This window comes from Chlorocebus sabaeus, chromosome 20 (genome assembly GCF_047675955.1).
Source record: "Chlorocebus sabaeus isolate Y175 chromosome 20, mChlSab1.0.hap1, whole genome shotgun sequence".
NCBI lineage: Eukaryota > Metazoa > Chordata > Mammalia > Primates > Cercopithecidae > Chlorocebus > Chlorocebus sabaeus.
In genome coordinates this window covers 70,040,649-70,062,040 of record NC_132923.1, presented here as the reverse complement: position 1 = coordinate 70,062,040, position 21,392 = coordinate 70,040,649, and the positions used below count along the sequence as shown (strand labels likewise).

The following is a 21,392-nucleotide window of genomic DNA, read 5'->3' as shown; positions in this document are numbered from 1 at the left end:
GCCTAAACATGTTTATTTTTTTTAATACCTTTTAAAACAGGAAGCTGACGATAAGCTGCAAGTTTTGGCTGAAATATATTTTCCATTAGAACTCGTTCCATAAAAAATAAGTCCTGATGAAATTTGTCAGATTTTAATATTGCATCTGAGTGGTCTTCCTCATCTTCATGGATTTTTGCCAGAATTACGTTTTCTATGTCCATTAGAGAACTAGTTTCACTATCTACAAAATACAAACATGATACAATGATAAAATATTCAAATGGATGATTCATACATTCTAAAGATTTTTTAAATGACATTTCATCATTTGTATTTATTTTCCTCCAGTTTTCAACAACTTTAATAGGCATTTATTGAATATCTTATGTACCAAGCACATGAAAGATGCACATACCGCATTTTGGAATTCTTTTTTTTTTTTTTTGAGACAGAGTCTCGCTCTGTCGCCCAGGCTGGAGTGCAGTGGCCAGATCTCAGCTCACTGCAAGCTCCGCCTCCCGGGTTTAGGCCATTCTCCTACCTCAGCCTCCCGAGTAGCTGGGACTACAGGCGCCCGCCACCTCGCCCGGCTAGTTTTTTGTATGTTTTAGTAGAGACACGGTTTCACCGCATTAGCCAGGATGATCTCAATCTCCTGACCTCGTGATCCACCCGTCTCAGCCTCCCAAAGTGCTGGGATTACAGGCTTGAGCCACCGCGCCCAGCCTGAAATTCTTAACCCTCAAAAACTGTACTATTTTTCAGAACATAGGCAATGATAACCTCCTGAGGTAATTTTTATCTTTATTCTTTTAAAATTCAAGTTGAAATAAGATGATCAGTCTTCAGAAAAAGGTCTGATTTGATTATTGCTATATAGAAATACTATACTATTGTATTAAGTTTTCTACTGCTGCTGTAACAAATCACAGTGGCTTAAAACAATGCAAATTTATCTTATAGTTCAGTAGATTAGAGGCCTAACAGATGTCACTGAGCTAAAACCAAGAAGTTGATAGGGCTTTGTTCCTTTCTGAAGGTTCTAAAGGAGAATTTATTTCCTTGATTTTTTCAGTTTCTGGGGGACACCACAATCTTTCCTTCATCTTCAAAGACAGCAACATTGATTGCATTCCTGCTGACCTTCTTCTGTCATCACATCTCTCTCCCAGATCACAGCTGGAAAAGGTCTTTTACTTTTTAGTACCCCATGTGATTAGATTGGGCCCAATAAGATTATCCAGAATAATCTTTCCATCTGAAGATCCCCGTTGTAATCATATCCGGAAAATCTCTTTTGTCATGTTAGATAACACATTCACAGGTTCCAGGGATTGGGGTGTGCACAAATTTGCAGGACTATTGTTCTGCCTACCACACTACTTAGTAAACTCTTATTTTAAAAAAAGAATGAAGGAAACTCTTCCTTCTTTACCTTTATAGATAGAGGGAGCGTACTTCTCCTTATTCCTCCTATTAAATTCAACTAAAAACACAGGAAATTTTAGAAAACAACAAACATAAGCAGTCTTTGAAAGGTGAAGAGAAGGAATGGGTATTCTTTTTGCCTCATATATTCCAGATATGGAGCTGAAGAAGTCAGCAACCTGGGAACATTGATGGGCACAAGCAAGAAAAAGTCCCCAAAAGAAGCCTCCTCTCTTTAGCCAAAGGACCAGGAAAAGCGTAGCCTTGAAAGAAAGAAAGCTTTTAGATGGCAGTCATTCTACTCCAGCCAAGCACAGAAAAAACTGTAGCCCCACCCATGTGACAAAGGCTAAGTGGGAGCCTAGTCTTCCATCCTCACTAGGCTGTAACAAGGCATCCCAAATCCCTGACTTTTCACTGTGTATGGTGTCAGAGAAGGCCCAGCAGGCAGGCAGGACTTTCATCCCTACCAAACATAATGATAGTGGTCCCCTTCCTACAGTGTCAGTGGAGATCAGCTGGGGAGCCTGGAATTCCAGCCTATCCAGTAGTAACGAAGTATACCTCCCTCTTCCCATTGGAGTAGTCAGAGTTGGACTGGTGAAGAGTCAAAACTTTTAACACTCCCCAGCAGCAATGAGAACAACCCCCACTGTGTAGTGTCAGTGTAGGCCACATGTATGGCACTAATGAAGCATTCCTATATCTCCTAGCCATGGTGTTGTCAATGGAAACTGGAGCTCCTATCACTTCCCCATGGTAATGAAGACACCACTTCCCCTGATGTCACTGGAGGTCAAGTGGCAAATGTAGACTTCTACCCCCACCTGGAAATAATCAGGCAGTGACTCCCACTTTCCCCGGCCAGAACAGTGTCAAACAAAGCCTGTTTAAACGGAAGTTTAGAAAAGATTCAGACTCTTACAATACCCCAAATGTCCAGGTTTCAATTGAAAGTCACTCAGCATAGCAAGAACCAAGAAAATCTTAACTTGAATGGAAAAATTCTCTATACACCAACATCAATGTTACAATTATCTGACAAAGAGTTTAAAGCAAGCATCATAAAAATCCTTCAACAAGTTATTTATGAACACACTTGAAACAAATGAAAAAATAGAAAGTATCATCAAAGGGATAGAAAGTATCAGCTAATGAATAGAAAGTCTTAGCAAATGAAAAGAAGAACCAACTGGAAATTTTAGGAGTGAAAAACATAACTAAAATTTAAAACTCAGTGGATGGGCTCTACAGCAGAATGGAAGAAAAATAAATCAGTAAACTGGAAGAGAGAACAATGGAAATAACCCAATCTTTAAAACAGATAGAAAAGTCTGAAAAAAATGAAGAGTCTCAAGAACCTCTGCAACCATAACAACATATGTACCATTCAAATCATTATCATCCAAGGATTGGAGAAATGGCGTGGGCCTGAAAAAGTACTTAAAGAAATAATAGCTGAAAACTTCCAAAATTTGGCAAAGGACAACAAATATATTCAAGAAATGAATAAATCACAATGAAGATAAAGAAATGCACACCAAGATGCACCATACTAAAATTTCTAAAAACAGATGACCAAAAAAAAAAAAAATTCTAGAAAGCAGCAAGAGAGAAATGACACCTTATTTTTAGGGGAAAATAATTTGAATAGCAGCAGATTTCTCACTGGAAACCCTGGAGGCCAGAAAAAAGTGGTACACATTCTTGGGGTTCTGAGTGGAAAGAATGGTCAATGCAGAATTCTATACCCAGCGAATTTTCCTATGGGAATAATTCTACACCCAGTGAATTATCCTATAGGAATAAAGAGGAAATTAAGATATTGTATTCTCAGATGAAGGAATACTAAGAATTTGTCTCAAATAAATAAATAAATAAACAAATAAATAAAGTCTCCCCTAAAGAATGGCTAAAAGCAATTCTCTAAACAGGAAGAAAATAAGAAAGGAAGTTTAGAACATCTGAAAGGAAAAACCAACAATGGGAAGAGAGAAAATAAGGATAAATAGAATATACTTTTCTTATTCTTTTGAGTTTTCTTAATTATGTTTGACAGTTGAAGCAAAAATTATTACATTGTCTGATATAGTTTTAAATGTCTAAATATTAAATGTTTATATATCTAAATGTCTTTCTAAATACTTAGAAGAAATATTTAAGGCAAATATAAATGGGGGTGGAATCTAAAGGGAGGTAAGTTTTCTATACTTTACTTGAACTGGTAAAATGTCAACATCTATGGACTATTGTGTATGCATAATGGAATACATAAAGTAAATAATAAAAAAGTTGCACATAAACTCAAAACACTACAGGTAAATTAAAGCAGAATTTAAAAAATTGTTTGAGAAAGCAGCAAGAAAGCAGGAAGAAGAGAGAAACATAAGATAGATAAGATAGAATAAGCAGAAAAGAACAGCAGACTTAAAGGCTAACATGCCAATAAAACATTAAATACAAATGGTCTACCTATACCAATTTAGAGATAAAGACTGGCAAAAAAAAATTGGATTAAAAACATGACTCAAACATATGATGTCTAAAATAAATTTATTTCAAATATACAATATAGATAGGTTGAAAGTAAACAAATAAAAAAAGATATAGCAGGCAAACATTAACCAAAAGAAAGCAGGAGGGGCGATATCAACATCATATAAAGTTGACTTCAGAGTAAAGAAAATTACCAGGGATATATAGCAACATTATGTTATGATTGTACCGAGAAGACATAGCAATAATTAGTGTTTATGCAAAAAAAAAAAAACAAAAAAAAGGCTATAAAATATGTAAAGTAAAAATTATTAGAACTGAAAAGAGAAATAATGGTCACATAAAATTTTGATGGAATAAAGAGATAGAAAATCAGCAAGGGTATATATGAACTCAACATCATCAACTAAAAAGATGTAACTAACATTTATATAATATTCCACCTAATAACAGCAGAATACACATTCTAGGTCATATAACAAACCTTGACAAATTTAAAAGAAGAGAAATCATAGTGTGTTAAAAGAAGAGAAATCATAGTGTCTTCTCCAGTCACAGTGGAATCAAGCTAGAAATCAATAATGGAAAGATAACAGGAAGCTCTCCAAACACTTAGAATCTTAAAAAAAAAAAAAATGCTCTAAATAATCTGTGTCAAAGAGGAAGTCTCAAGGGAAATAAAAAATATATGTAATAATGAAAATAAAACACAACATGTCAAAATTTGTGGAATACAGATAAAGCAGCACTGATAGGAAAATTTACAGCATTAAATGTATACATTAGAAAAGAAGGAAAGTCAAGTCAATAATCTAAGTTCCCAATTCAAGAAAAAAGAAGAGAAAAAAGAGCAAAATAAACTTAAAGCAATGAGAAGAAAATAGAAGAGAAGTAAATGAAATTAGAAACAAGTCAGTGAAATAAAGAATTGGTTCCTTGACAAGATTAACAAAATTAACAATGTTCCATCAGACTGACAAAGAAAAAAAGAGAGAAGAAATAAATTACCAAAATCAGGAGTAAAATAGCAGATACTACAGATCCTACAGACATCAAAGTGATAACAACAAACAACTCTACATCAGATAAATCTCACAACTTAGATAAAATAAACCAATTATTTAAAAAAACTATTACAAATTATATTATAATATTAATAATATAATTTGAATATTAAGAAAATTAAATTTGTAGTTTAAAAAACTCACCCACAAAAAATCACCAAAGATGGATGATTTCACTAAAGAATTCGACCAGAAACTTAAAGAAGAATTATCACTAATTCTACCCAACCTCTTCCAAAAATAGAAAAGGAAAGAATACTTGCTTATTCATTTTATGAAACTATTATAACAAAGTGAGACAAAGTACAAAAAAGAAAGCTATATTATCTCTCATCAACATCAACATAAAAATCCTTAGCAAAATATTACAACACAGAATTCAGCAATATATAAAAAGAATTATTATACATGATGACCAATTGAAGTTTATTCTAGGATGAAAGAGTTCTTCAATGTTAAAAAATCAATCAAAGTAATCCATTACATTTAGGCCAATGTCACTTGACAAATCAACCATTTATGAAAAAAAAAATCTCTCAGAAAAATAGAAACAAGCAGGGTATTATGGACAGAATGATTGTGTCCCTATAAACTCATGTGTTGATTTTCTAACCCCCAATGTAATAGTGATTAGGAGGTAGGACCTTTGGGAGATAATTAAGTCATGAGAGTGGAGCCCTCATGAATGAGATTAGTGTCCTGAAAAAGTTACCCCCAGAGAGCTCTTTTGCTCTGTGTCTGCCATGTAAGGATACAAGAAGTTAGCAATCTGCAACATGGAAGAGGGTTGTTGTGATTTTTATTGTTACAACTTCTTTCTAATTTGGTCTTGAGTTCTCTTAGTCAAGTAGCTATAGGCCAAGATAGCTACTCTCTAGAAGGGCCCTGACCAGGAGGAATGATAAATTCAGGTGTGTTGGTCATGTGAGACACCATGAGGAAGTGAAACCAAAATGCACAAAACAGCAAAAATGTGTTACTCACAGGTCTCAGAGACATTACTGGTTATTATTCTCCTAACAAGAAGCTGATGAGAAGCACAGAGGAGGCAAAGAATTCAATCACCAGGAAGGGAGTGAGAAAGAGAGAAGACATGCAGAACTATGCCTCATAGGCATTACCCCTTAGGCTTTCCCACAGGTTTATGGATTGACGAGCTTAAAGAAAACATGCCTGAGTCAGGGAACTTACATGATTCTAGTGTTGACCATTATGTTTTATCATGGTCAGCAGCTGTAGGGTATATTGAGTTTTAGGCCTGTGAGATGAGGAACAAGTGGGCTCTATGGCACACAATCACATAGCAAAGTTTTATGTTTTAACTAGGCTAAAGGTGATGGGGGTACAACACAGTTTCAAACAACTTATGTCACACCTAAAAGTGAATGACAAGGGAGCAACTATATTAAACAAATTTACAACAAGTGTCCCACACCAGAACCCAACCATTCTGGCATTCTGATCTCGAACTTCTAGTCTCTAGAACCACGAAAAATAAATTTCTGTTATTTATAAACTTCCAAGCCTAGGGTACTTTGTTGCAGCAGCCCAAACTGACTAAGACAAGGATGTCCCTCCACTTGAAAAAGACCATCTACAAAAAACGACTGGTAACATTATACTTAATGGTGAAAGACTGAATTGTTTCTTACAATCAAGAACAAAGGCAAGAATGTCTGCTGTCACCACTCTTATTCAATATAGTGACAGAAGTTCTAGCAGAGCAATAAAGTCAAAAAAAGGAAATAAAAGGCATGCAGATCAGACAGAAAAAAAAAAATGATACTGTCCCTAAATGCAGTTGACATGATTGTGTATGTTGAAAATCCCAAGGAATACAAAAATTCTCTTAGAACTGATGTGCGTATTCAGCAAGGTTACCGCATACAAGAAAAACATACAAGAATCTATTGTATTTCTAAATACTACCAATAAACAGGCAGACACCAAATTAAAAACACAATACTGTCTGGGTGCAGTGGCTCATGCCTATAACCCCAGCACTTTGAAAGGCCAAGGCAAGAGGATCAGTTGACCTCAGGAGTTCAAGAACAGCCTGGGCAACATAGTGAGACCTCGTGTCTACAAAAATTTAAAAATTAGCTGAGTGTGGTGGTAAACACCTGTAGTCCCAGGTACTTGGGAAGCTGAGGTAGGAGAATTGCATGAGCCTGGGAGGTTGAGGCTGCAGTGAGCCATGATTGTGCTGCTGCATTCCAGCCTGAGTGACATACCAAGACCCTATCTCAAACAAAACAAACAGAATACTATGTGCAATTGCTTAAAAAAAAATACTTATGTGTAAATCTATCAAAACATGCACAGGGCTTGAATGCTGAAAACTACAAAATGATGATTTAAAAAAGGTTAAGGAAGATCTTGGCTGGGTGCAGTGGCTCACGCCTGTAATTCCAGCACTTTGGGAGGCAGAGGCAGGCAGATCACCTGAGATCAGGAGTTCAAGACCAGCCTGGCCAACATGGTGAAACCCCATCACTATTAAGAATACAAAAATTAGCCAGGTGTGGTGGTGTGCACCTGTAATCCCAGCTATTCGGGAGCCGAGGAAGGAGAATGGCTTGAACCCAATAGGAGGCAGAGATTGAAGTGAGCCAAAATCACGCCACTGTACTCCAACCTGGGTGGCAGAGCAAGACTCTGTCTCAAAATAAGTACATAAATAAAAATGAAAATTAAAAAAGCTCAAAGATCTAAATAAATGGAGACACACTCCATGTTCACAGATTGAAAGACTTAATACAGTAAAGGTATCAATTCTCTTTGTACTTAATGCTTTGATATCCTGGGGCCTTGCTAACCCTGCAGGAACTGCCCCCACTAGCATTAGCCAATTCCTAAAGATAGTGAAGGATTCACCTGATAGCATACCTTTCATATGCAAACCAATCAACCAGAGACCATAACCCAACTGCCTCCTTAACAGAGCTTTCCCACTCAGTCACTATTCCCTTGCCCTAATTCTCCCAGGGCCAGCTACAAGACAACTAGGAATATGCACTAAACCCCAGAGCCCACTGAAATTACTCAAACTAGCCAATCCTAAACTTGCCTACTTTGCCTCACCATTCCTTTCCCTAGTAGCCACAATAAAGGCTCTTGCCCATGTTTTCCCCATCACTCTCTGCCTTCTGACCAACTCTGGTACTCATATAAGTAGTTCATGGCATGAAATATCTCCTTCTCTTGAGATCTGTGAGTATAACAATAAGCTATCTTTGCAATGGCAATCATCTCCTGATCTGTTGGTTTTGCCATACCTCAATAAGAACAAAACCTACACTTTAAAACAATGTTGTCTGCTTTCAATAGAAAGATATAAATAGAATAAAATTAAAGAAATGAGAAAGATATACTACCTACACACTAATCAAAGAAGTTGGAGTAGCTACATTTAATTACAGATGAAGCAGACTTCAGAACAAAGTAAATTATCAGCGATAAAGAGGGGCATTACATATGAAACATGGGTGAATTCTCCAAGAAGACATAATAATCTTAAATGTCTATGGTGCAAAAAACAAGACTACAAAATATGTAAAGCCCTCTGATAGAGCTGAAAGGACAAGTCCATTATTATAGTTGGAGACTTACTCCTCTATATCAGTAATTAACAGATCAACAGACAGAAAATCAGTAAAGATATAGGTTAGTTGTTGTTGTTGTTGCTGCTGTTGTTTTGAGACAGAGTTTCACTCTTGGTTGCCCCAGCTGGAGTGCAATGGCGTGATCTGGGCTCATTGCTATCTCCACCTTCCGCGTTCAAGCAATTCTCCTGCCTCACCCTCCCAAGTAGCTGGGACAAAGGGCGCCCACCACCAAACCCAGCTAATTTTTGTATTTTTAGTAGAGACGGGGTTTTGCCATGTTGACCAGGCCAGTCTTGAACTCCTGACCTCAGGTGATCCGCCCATCTCAGCCTCCCAAAGTGCTGGGATTACAGGGGGAGCCACTGCACCTGGCCAGATATACTTGAATATCACCAGCAATCAACTGAATCTAAATAACATTTATAAAATAGTTAATTCATTATCAACAAATAAACATTTTTCTCACGCTCACATGGCGCATTTACCAAGATAGACTATATTCTGGGTCATAAAACATGTTTTGAAAAATTTAAAAGAATAGAAATCACATATAGTCTCAGAATACAAAGGAATTAAATTAGAATTAAATAACAGAAAGATAGTTGGACAATCCCAAAATATTTGGAGATTAAACAAAATATTTATAAATAACAAATAGGTCAAAGAAGACGTCTCAAATGAAATTTTAAAATATTTTGACTAAATGAAAAGGAAAATACAACTTATCAAAATTTGTGTGGTACAGCAAAAACAGTTCTTAGAGAAAAATTTTAACATTGAATACATGTATTGGAAAAGAAGACAGATCTAAAATCAGTAATATAAGCTTCCACCTTAGGACACTAGAGAAAGAAAATAAACATAAACCTAAAGCAAGCAGGAAAAAAAAGAAAAGTTTGAAACCAATGACATCAAAAACAAAAAATCATTAGAGAAAATTAATAAAACCCAAAGTTAGTTCTTTGAAAATATCAGTAAAATCCATAATTTTTAGCCAGGCTAACCAAGAAAAACAGAAAGAATATTTAAAATTGCCAGTATGAGAAATGGAAGGTGTCATCACTACTGATTCCATGGACCTAAGAGAATAATAAAGAAATAATGTTAAAGACTCTGCCCACACATTTTTCTTTTTTTTTGAGATGGAGTTTCACTCTTGTTGCCCAGACTGGAGTACAATGGCACGATCTTGGCTCCCTGCAACCTCTGCCTCCCAGGTTCAAGTGATTCTCCTGCCTCAGCCTCCTGAGTAGCTGGGATTACAGGCATGAACCACAACGCCCAGCTAATTTTGTATTTTTAGTACAGACGGGGTTTTTCCATGTTGGTCAGACTGGTCTCGAACTCCTGACCTCAGGTGATCTGCCCACCTCAGCTTCCCAAAGTGCTGGGATTACAGGTGTGAGCCACCGCACCCGACCTTCTGCCCACAGAATGTATAACTTAGCTTGAAATGGAACAATTCCTTAAAAGGCACAAACTACCAAAGCTCACTCAAGGAAAAATGGATAATCTGAATAGCCCTATATCTATTAAAGAAGCTGAGTCAATAATTAATAACTTTCCAAAATAGAAAGCATCATGCTTTCACTGGTGAATCCTACCAAACACTTAAGGTAAAAATATCATTTTTATACAATCTATTCCAGAAAATTGGTGAAGAGAAAATACTTTCCAATTCTTTTTATTAGGCTAGCATTACCCTAACTCCAAAACCAGATGAAGACATTACAAGAAAGGAAAATTACAGAACAATGTCTCACATGAAAATAATGCAAAACTTGGCTGGGCGCAGTGGCTCACGCCTGTAATTCCAGCACTTTGGGAAGACGAGGCGGGTGGATCATGAGGGCAGGAGATCGAGACCATCCTGGCTAACATGGTGAAACCCCGTCTCTACTAAAAAATAATACAAAAAAATTAGCCGGGCGTGGTGGCGGGTGCCTGTACTCCCAGCTACTCGGGAGGTTGAGGCAGGAGAATGGCGTGAACCCAGGAGGCAGGGCTTGCAGTGAGCAGAGACGGGGCCACAGCACTCCAGCCTGGGCAACAGAGAAAGACTCCATCTCAAAAAAAAAAAAAAAAAAAAGAAAGGAAATAATGCAAAAATCCTCAATAAAATATTAGCAAATAGAATCCACCAATGTATAAAAAGAATTATACAACATAATCAAATGAAGTTTTTTCAAGGTATGCAAAGCTGGTTCAACATTCAGGATCCAATTAATGTAATCCATCACATCGACAAGCTTTTTATATAATCTATTGATATATAAAAAGAAAAATATATCAATAGATACAGAAAAATCCATTGCACATTCATGATAAAAACTCTCAGCAAATTAGGAAGAGAAGGGAACTTCCTGAACTTGCTAAGGAACAGCTATATAAAACCTACAATTAACATCATACATCATGGTGAGAAACTGAAAACTTTCCCCCTAAGAAGATTAGGATATCCCTTCTCATACAGGAAAAAATTGTGATAAGTTTTTAGATATAGCATCAAAAACCCAATGTAAAAAAGAAAAAAAATCAATAAATTAGACTTCATTTAAATTAAAAATTTCTCATCTATGAAAAACCCTGCTAATAAAAATGAAGAGACAAGTCACAGACAAGGAGAAAGTACGTACATGTATCTGATGAAGAACTAAATTGTACACAGGACCCTTAAAACTCAATAAGAAAACAAACAGCCAAATTTTTAAAAGGGCAAAACATCCACATAGATATCTCACCAAAAAAGATATAAAGATGCTCAATATCACATTAGGGGGTTGTAAATTAAAACAATAATGAGCTACCACTACATACATATTTGAGTGGCTACAATCCAAAAAAACTAACAATACCAAATGCTGGCAAGAATGAGAAACAGGAAAGCTCACTCATTGCTAATGTAATGCAAAATAGTACAACCACTTTGGAAGATAGTTGGTAGTTTCGTAAAAGGCTAGGGATAGTCTCACTGTATGATCCAGCAATTGTGCTCCTAGATATTTACTCAAATGAGTTGAAAACTTACGTCCACACAAAAACCTGCACATGAATGTTTGTAACGGTTTTATTCGAAATTACAAAAAATTTGAAGCAGCCAAGATGTCCTTCAATAAGTGAATATATAAACAAACTGTGGTACACCCATCCAATGGAATATTATTCAGTGACAAAAATAAATGAGCTGTCAAGCCATGAAAAAACATAGAGGAGGCTTAAGTGCATATTGTTTAGTAAAAGGAGCTAGTCTGAGAAGGCTACACATATTGTATGACTTCAACTATATGACAATTTGGAAAAGACGAAACTATAAAGACAATAAAAATAAAAATATCAGTGACTATCAAGGGTACAAGAGAAAGAAGAAATGATGAATAGGTGGTCCACAGGGGATATTTAGGACAGTGAAACTATTAATTTTTTGCTGTATAAAACTGTAATGGTAGAAACATGCCATTATGCATTTGTTAAAATACAAAGAACTATACAACACAAAGCATGGAACTTAATGTAAGCTATGGATTTTAATTAATGATAACATATCAACATTGGTTCACCAGGTGTAACAAATATACCACATTAATGCAAAATATTAATAATAGGGGCCACTGTGCACAGAAAGTAGAGAGATGAAGGGATTTTATGGATCTCTTGGTACTATGTGCTTAATTTTTCTGTAAATCTAAAACTGTACTAGAAAACTCTATTAACCAATTTTCTAAACCTACAGCACTATTTCAGAAGAAAAATCATTTTTCTCTATCAACTGAGATATGGTCTTACATTCAAAGGTAAATATTATTGGACTTTTTCTCCCCTTGAGTATGATAAATAGAAGGTTAAATGCAACTTGTATAATACATTCAAAGTTTAAATGAAATAAAAATATTTCTTAAATCAAATATGGACCATATTTAATTTTTTTTCCTTTCTGTTTCTACTATAAAAATCTCAGTGTCAAAAGGACCTCAGAGGTAACTAGTCCTAGTTTTCATCTGGATTTCTTTCACATTTTCAATAAATCTGATTATTCAGCTTTGTTCCCTATTTTTTTCCATTTTTTAACTTTCTTATCCTAATTCTAGTTTCCCCTACTCCCTTGACAGGCTATAATACTAAAATAAAGTATATCTTTATTTTCTATGGTAGTTATTGAATATGATTTTATTATCCCTTTTGGTTTTTAAAAGCACACCCATACACACATGAAATGCTCTGAAAGATTCACAAATTGAGATTTATTTTTTGTGGGGGATTTTGCACTTGTACATTTTTGTAGGTCAATGGCCTTAATGATGTGGAAGAAATAGATCTAATATGAAGTCCCAATGTAATTTCCAGTCTAAGACTGGATTTTTCTGAGCAGTTTTTGATAGCTTCTACAAGTAAACCTATTGTATAGACATTCGTGCTTAACAAAAACAATGTTTCTTCAGTGATAACTAATACTAAATAATTTATTCTTCCCCTTCATTATTCTCTTAGAAAATTAACTGTTCTTCATTATAAACAACTTTCAGTAAAACATAACTCTAGTCTACATGACCATAAACATACTTAAAGAACTATGGAATGAATATAGGCCACTTATTGAAAGTTAAGATTCAAAGAGACTAGTAAATGAGATTTTTAAAAAGGAACAAGTTGAAAGGTCTTTGGGATCTATAGTCTCCTAAGGAAATGTAGTCAATTATAAATAAGATAATTGTTTTCTGGAAATTATTAATTCTCTTTAAACTTGTTATTTCAAAATACTTACACTTACTGATTTACTGAACTTGAAAATATTCCATTTGTTTTTGGGTCAAAATTAGTGAAAGTAGAAACATTTCCATTTAATTTAAAAAAATTTGCCAAAGCTTCAAAAAATGTATCAGGTTTTAGTTATTCTAAAATAAGGACCATCACCTAAATGCAGTAAAACAATTTTGTAAGAAAAAGATAAAACATTTCAGAATAGGAAAAGTAAAAGTAGATAACTATAAACTATTCAGAAGTGGAATTGAGCAAACTTCTTATAACTAGACTTAGTAAAGCTTCTTCCACATTGCGAAATTTATTTGGAAAGTTACAACTTTGTATTGATTTTAATTATAACATTTCATCTTAAAAATTAAAATACTAGAAGCTAAAGTTATAGTGTAGGGTTTCTCAACCATGGCAGTACATGTACTGACATTTTAGGTTGAAAATTCTTTGTTGCAGGGACTGTCCTGCGTACTCAAAGATTTTCTGCAGTATCCCCGGTAGATGCCCTCAGTCACGAAAAACAAGAATGTCTCCAGACATCCAAACGTTCCCAGGGGAAGTAAAAGAGCCCCAAATTAAGAGCCACTGTTGTTAATGTATAAATCCATTTTAGGTTGTCATAGAGCTAGTATACCTTTTTCTCATAAGTAGTCTAATTGAAAGAAAGGGATATAGAAAACAATGGAACTCACACGTATGAAACAGGGTTTAAGTGCACTAGAGAAAGAGACGAACTGAAAATTCTTGACAGATATCCAAGAAAAATGTAAATCTTTCAGTTAAGCCTAAGACCACGTGATAGAGTAATAGTGCTATTTCTGAGTAAAAGTTGTACTTTTCATGGTCCATCAGAAAGAAAACATTGTAACTGCCAAAAAAGAATGTATTAAAAATGCTATGTTAAAGTCATTCAAAAAAACTAAAATAAATGAAATCTTACTTTTTTCTGTAGTGCTCCCTGGCAATCTTTGGTCCTGATCTTTAGGAAGTACATTTGTTTTACTACTTGACTCAACCACAGATGGTTTTACTGATAAAGATAAAAGTTCCATAGCATTGTAAGAATCATACAAATCCCAGGCAGTGGACATTATGCCTAGATAAAGAGACAGAAAGGTAAAAATTATTTTAAACCAAATTCCAACATTTTAGCTTTATAGATAACTAGTCACAGAAAAATCTAAGATAAGAATATCTACTGTTGCCTGATGCAGTTGCCTGTGCCAGCTACTTGGTCCACCTGAGGCAGGAGGATCACTTGAGGTCAGGAGTTAGAGGCAGTAGTGTGCTATGATGACACCTGAAAATAGCCACTGCACTCTAGCCTAGACAACATAGTGAGATCCTCTCTTTAAAGAAATTAAAAATTAAATAAGAATATACTGTTTATTTTTTAAAAATACTATTATTTTACAATATAACAGGAAGTGGATAGAAATGACAAAGAAATACATCATGAGGATACCTCAAGACAGCCTTAGTCATCACACTATTAGTATCTACAAACACTTTAGTGCTTTAAGGATAACTCCAAATTATCTTCACAATATCTTCTGACCATCACACCTCCCTCCCCTCTACCCCACACTTGTACAGCATAATCTCATTGGTCTGTCATTGTAGGGCTGCCCTGGTGATATGCATCTGGGCAAATATGATATAACAAGACTTTTATGTTCCTTTACTTATGTTTAATACATAATATGTTGTCAACTGTTTTATTCGAAATTATAAAAAATTTGAAGCAGTCAGGATGTCCTTCAATAAGTGAATATATGAGCAAACTGTGGTACACCCATCCAATGGAATATTATTCAGTGACAAAAATAAATGAGCTGTTAAGCCATGTAAAAACATAGAGGAGGCTTAAGTGCATATTGTTTAGTAAAAGGAGCCAGTCTGAGAAGGCTACACATATTGTATTTTATGTTAAAAATAAAATCTCAAAATTCATGCCCTAATGTTATGTAAAAGATGGGTAATAATGAATGATTGCGACTTCCCAATTTTATAATTATATACTATTAAAGAAAGCTTATTTTAACTGGTATCAGAAAAAAAGCATTCCAAACTGTGCCTTTTTTAAAAGCATTTCTCAGTGTAATACATGTTTAAATAGTTGTTAAAAGGCAAAGAAATGCAGGTGTCGACAGATGGAGATTGCTAGCAAGAGGTAACGCACAGGTGATATGGGCAGTTCAGTTACAGCATCTGCTATAAAAGAAAAAAACATTTAAAAGAGCAAGCTAGGCCAGGCGCGGTGGCTCACGCCTGTAATCCCAGCACTCTGGGAGGCCGAGGCGGGCAGATCACAAGGTCAAGAGATCGAGACCATCCTGGCCAACATGGTGAAACCCTGTTTCTACTAAAAATAGCTGTGCATGGTGGCGGGCACTTGTAGTCCCAGCTACTCCGGAGGCTGAGGCAGGAGAATCGCTTGAACCCAGGAGGCAGTGGTTGCAGTGAGCTGAGATCGTGCTACTGCACTCCAGCCTGGGCAACAAAGCGAGACTGTCTCAAAAAAGAGAAAGGAAATGATCAACCCAAAAGTTAGGGGAGTGGATACTTCTGTTAAAGGTGGCTAGAAGAAAGAGGGTTGTGATAGGACAGTGTACAGGGGGCTTCTAATCAACGGGGGATGTTCTATTTCTTAAACTGGCTGGTGAGTACATGGTGTTGATTTTTTCTTTACACTACACATGTATGTATTATACGCTCTTCTGTTTGCAGTATACATTTCATAATAAAGTTTTTAAATAATGAAAGACAGTTTACACTAAAGAATTGAGATGCAGATTAATTAAATATTAAGATTTTATGGATGCTGGGTGTGGTGGCTCACACTTGCAATCCCAAGCCTAGCCAAAATAGTGAAACCCCATCTTTACTTTGGGAGACCGAGGCGGGCAGATCACTTGAGGTCAGGAGTTTGAGACTAGCCTGGCCAACATGGTGAAACCCCATCTCTAATAAAAATACAAAAATTAGCCCGGTGTGGTGGCACGTGCCTGTAATCCCAGCTACTTAGGAGGCTGAGGCACGAGAATCGCTCGAACCTGGGAGGCAGAGGCTGCAGTGAGCCAAGATTGTGTCATTGCCCTTCAGCCTGGATGTCAGAACAAAACAACATCTCAAAACAACAACAGAAAGATTTTACAGATCAATAAAAGTGTACCTTTTCCTTGCCTGATTTTGGATGAAACTGGAAGAGATGCAAAAATCAGAGAAATGGAGATCAAAACATTACCTTTATCACTGATAAGTCTAATTGAAAAGTGTAGCCTTAAGTCTGCAACTAAATGGACTTCCTAATTCTTCCTTCCAGAATATAGGGGAGAATTACTAACCAATAATTGTCACAGCTAGAAAAGCACAGACTTCCTCCATAGGTGTAAGAACAGCCCAGATTGCATGCTTCCTGCAAGTGAACAGACTTAACAAAAAGTGACTCAGCCAGAAATGACTGAGCTTCATTCCTTCTTCTAAATTCTCTTATCAAATTAGTCACTTCTCTTTTCCTGAGAATGAGGAAATAATGTATAGACAGAGGCCAAAAGTGTTAAAGTAGCAGAAGTTCTTTCTGTAAAGGTTCACAAAAAGGGAGGAGTAAGTTTTCCCTGACAGTATACATATGGTCACTAATGATAAAGATGGCATTTCACATAATTGAGCTTCAACTTAACTATGAAGGCCTATTGAAAAGGAAAGCAGGAACTGGATTAAGAATGGTAAAAGCGGCAGGATGTGGTGGCTCATGCCTCATCCCAGCACTTTGGGAGGCTGAGGCCAGTGGATCACTTGAGGTCAGGAGTTTGAGACCAGCCTGGCCAAAATAGTGAAACCCTGTCTCTACTACAAATACAAAAATTAGCTGGGTGTGATGGCAGGCGCTTGTAATCCCAGCTACTTGGGAGGGTGAGGCAGAGAATCACCTGAACCCAGGAGGCAATGGTTGCAGTGAACTGAGATTGCGCCATGGCACTTCAGCCTGGGTGACAGAATGAGACTCTGTCTCAAAAAAAGAAAAAAAAAAGAGTAAATAAGAATGGTAAATGCAAGCTAGATGCAGAAAAGAATTCAGACCGATAATATACCTAAGTATTCTGTTCTCAGGTTAAAGAGATTGTATAATGTCAGCAAGCATCTAAGTTATGATAGTGATCAATATGTCAATCTCAAGTTTTAATGTAAATTGGTTGCCTTCTATGTTTGGTGAACAGCTGAAATCCTAGCCTATCAAGTCATTATCCTTCTGGGAACTACTGTCACCTCACTCCTATGTCAGATCTCCTGTTCAATGTATTTTACTGTCGTCTTCTATTTTTGTTTCACAGTTAGTTTTGGTTGAGCACATCCTTGACTTCTTAAAAAAATATACAGGAGAGGTAAATTATTTTGATACTTTGCATATATGAAAATACCTTTATTCTATCATCATACTTGATGTTTGGTTGGATGTAGTATCTAGACTGGAAATTATTTACCTTCTAAATTTTGAAGGCAGTTGTATTAGCCCATTTTCATGTGGCTATGAAGACATACTCAAGACTGGGTAATTTATAAAGAATTTTAATTGGCTCACAGTTCCACATGGCAAGGGAGGCTTCAGGAAACTTACAGTCATGGTGGAAGGCATGTCTTACATGGCAGCAGGTGAGAAAAGTGAATGACGAGCAAAGGGGGCAGCCCCTTATAAAACCATCAGATCTCATGAGAACTCACTACTATCAAGAACAACATGAGGGTAACCACCCCCATGATTCAATTATCTCCACCTCTTCCCTCTCACAACATGTAGGAATTATGGGGATTAAAATTCAAGATGAGATTTGGGTGGGAATGCAGCCAAGCATATCAGCAGTGTTCTATTACATTCTTGTTTCCAACCAGTCTGATGTCTTGTTCTCTACACTGACCTATTTATTTTTCTCTCTGGTAGTTTGTGGACATTTTCTGTCCCCCACATTTTAAAATTGGTAATATGCTGGCACTTGTTGTTCCCCTTCAATCTTCCAACTTTTGACTTTCAAGTCTGAGAGGTTTTACTGAATTATCTCCTCCCCTCCATTTTCTATTTTAGGAACCATTATTTACTATTGAACTTCCTGGATTGGTCCTCTAATTTTATTGTTTCTCTTGGATTTTCCATCCTTTGTTTTTCTTCTCTACTTCTTGGAATTTTTTTGTTGTTGTTGTTATCTTCCAAACATTTTATTAAGCTATCAAGATCCTTTTATTCTTTGAATTTTTTTTTTTTAAAGAACATTGTGTTCTTGTTCCATGAATGCAACAGATTCTGACAGCGTTTGCTCAGTTTTGGGGGCATTTCTGGGGAGGGACACATTGTCAGAATTACCTACTCTGTCATTTTTGCTGCATTATCCTAGAACTATTTTTTTTTAGTTAATGCTCCTGAGGTAGCTAAGTAGACACTGATGTCACCTACAAATAATGACTATTTGTTTTTGAATCTTTATAAATATTAATTCTGTTGCTGTCTTACTGCAATAGTTGGAACTACCAAAACAAAGTTGAAGAGTTACTGTGATAAGTGACACTATTTTCTGGTTCTTATATTTAATGGATCACAGCAATTATTATCTCTAGTGGTTCATCTGCAAGCAAAAATTTTGCTTTTTATTTTACATATTTTATCAAGAAGAACCATACCATTCCTGTACAGATAATTTCATCAGGAATGAATGCTGAACTGTATCAACTGTTCTTTTTGGCATCTACCATTCTTGTTTCACATTAAACCTATAAATATGATTTTGTAATGATGAATCATAGGTTTCCTGATATTTAATAATCTTTATACTTCTAGAATAAGTTGTTACTATAGGGATTCCTAATGCCTTCAGGGTTCAAATTTAGTACTACTATATTTTTAATTTTTCCACGTATCTATGAGATTAGTCTGTATTTTCTTTGTCATGTTTTGTTAACCTTGTTTTAAAAACTAGTAAATATCCTAATAATTTATATAACTTGGAGCAATTTAAATAACATGGTGTGATGGTTAACTTTATATGTCAACCTGACTGGGCACAGGATGCCTAGCTAGCTGGTTAAACATTGTATCTGGGTGTATCTCTGAGGGTGTATTCACAAGAAATTAGCATTTGAATTCGTGGACTGAGTAAAGCAGATGGTTCTCCCCAATGTGGTGGGCATCATCCAATACTTTGAGGGCTGAATAGAACTAAAAGGTGGAAGAAGGTTGAATTCACTCTCTGCCTGATTACTTCAGTAGGGGCATCAATCCCCTGCCCTCAGTACTCCTGGTTCTCAGGTGTTCAGAGGTAGACTGGAATTGATACCATTGGCTCTTCAACTCTCAGGGCTTCAAACTACCATATCAGCTTTCCTGTGTCCCAGTTTGCATATGGCAGATCATGGTACTTCTCAGCCTCCATAATTATGTAAGCCAATGCCCTGTAATAAATATCTCTATAAATAAATTCTAGATATAAATTATAAATTGGCCAGGCACAGTGGCTCATTCCTGTAATCCCAGCACTTTGGGTGGCCGAGGCGGGCAGACCATGAGGTCAGGAGATCGAGACCATCCTGGCCAACACGGTGAAACCCCGTCTCTACTAAAAATACAAAAATTAGCTGGGTGTGATGGCACGCCTGTAGTCCCAGATACTTGGGAGGCTGAGGCAGGAGAATCGCTTGAACCCAGGAGGCAGAGGTTGCAGTGAGCCGAGACTGTACCACTGCACTCCAGCCTGGCGACAGAGCAAGACTCCGTCTCAAAAATAAAGAAATAAATCCTAGATATGAATATATATATACATATTCTATTGGTTCTGTTTTTCTGAAGAACCCTAATACACATGAATATTATAAAGTATTCTCACATTTACAGAATAAACCTCTAAAGTAATTTGACCTTTATCTAGGCCATTTTAAAGGGGTATATTTTGGTAAAATTTTCCCATTTCTTTGAGTTAATGTATAATTCTATTATTTCTTGGGAAGTTTTGATAACTTTGAGTTCCATAAAGAATCATTCTTTTTTTATTTTCAAATATTTTAGCATAAACTTACATACAGTAATCCATTTAAAACATTTAAACCCTTCACTTTTGAAAAAAATATGAATAGTTTTCCTAATATGAATTGGAAATCTAAAGTTACATACAGTAATCCATTTAAAAATATTTAAACCCTTTACTACATATTAATATTTGGAAAAAATATGAATAGGTTTCTTAATATGAATTGGTTAAGGACTAGAAAAAGTTACTAAATATCATCTAGGAATTCACTTTTCTGGGTCCATCCAAGTTTGCACCAATTAAGAAACTGACAAGGAATAAAACAGAGATCAAAATTACCTTTATTACTGATAATGTTTAGATCGGCTGATACAGTTTAGATGTGCAGCAACGAGCCTGATAACCACAGGCCTAACAATGTTGAGTCCTCCCCCTATAAAATGTATAGCATGGAGAAACCCATCAGAATTTGTACTCCTTTCTGCCAGCAGGCTACCAGAACAGGGAAAGCAGGGGAATAACCATACATCCCAATGTATAGTTATTTACCAATCAAGTAAGTCACACCTCCACTCCTAAGTAGGAGTGAGTGAGATAATAGAAAGAGATGGAGATAAAGATATCAATTCATGTTCTTCCACGCAAAAGAAAACATTAGGAGTAGGGAGTAAATGCTCTCACCAATAAGATGTATGCATATTCTTTGATTAAAAGCAATGGTTAATTTTTTTGCTAGGGATTTGTTGTTAATCTTTTGTAAAAACTAGCTTATAGTTTTGCTGCATAATAAAGGCAATTAAGAATAAAACCAGCCGTGGCTGGGCACGGTGGTTCATGCCTGTAATCCCAGCACTTTGGGAGGCCAAGATGGGCGGATCACCTGAGGTCAGGCATTCAAAACCAGCCTTCAACATGGTGAAACCTGTCTCTACTAAAAATACAAAAATTAGCTGGCCATGGTGGCGGGCACTTGTAATCCCAGCTACTCGGGAGGCTGAGGCAAGAGAATTGCTTGAACCCGGGAGGCAGAGGTTGCAGTAAACCAAGATCGCGCC

At 36.1% G+C, this 21,392-nt stretch overlaps 1 protein-coding gene across 1 annotated transcript in view; it reads right to left on the bottom strand.

Annotated features, from left to right (window-relative positions):
* DNAI4 (dynein axonemal intermediate chain 4) overlaps positions 1-21,392 on the bottom strand; it is a 105,498-nt gene that overhangs the window by 31,124 nt on the left and 52,982 nt on the right. Inside the window, 2 exon segments of the mRNA XM_007978375.3 lie at positions 29-223; positions 14,268-14,423. Of these exon segments, the coding sequence (XP_007976566.2) occupies positions 29-223; positions 14,268-14,423 (351 nt within the window).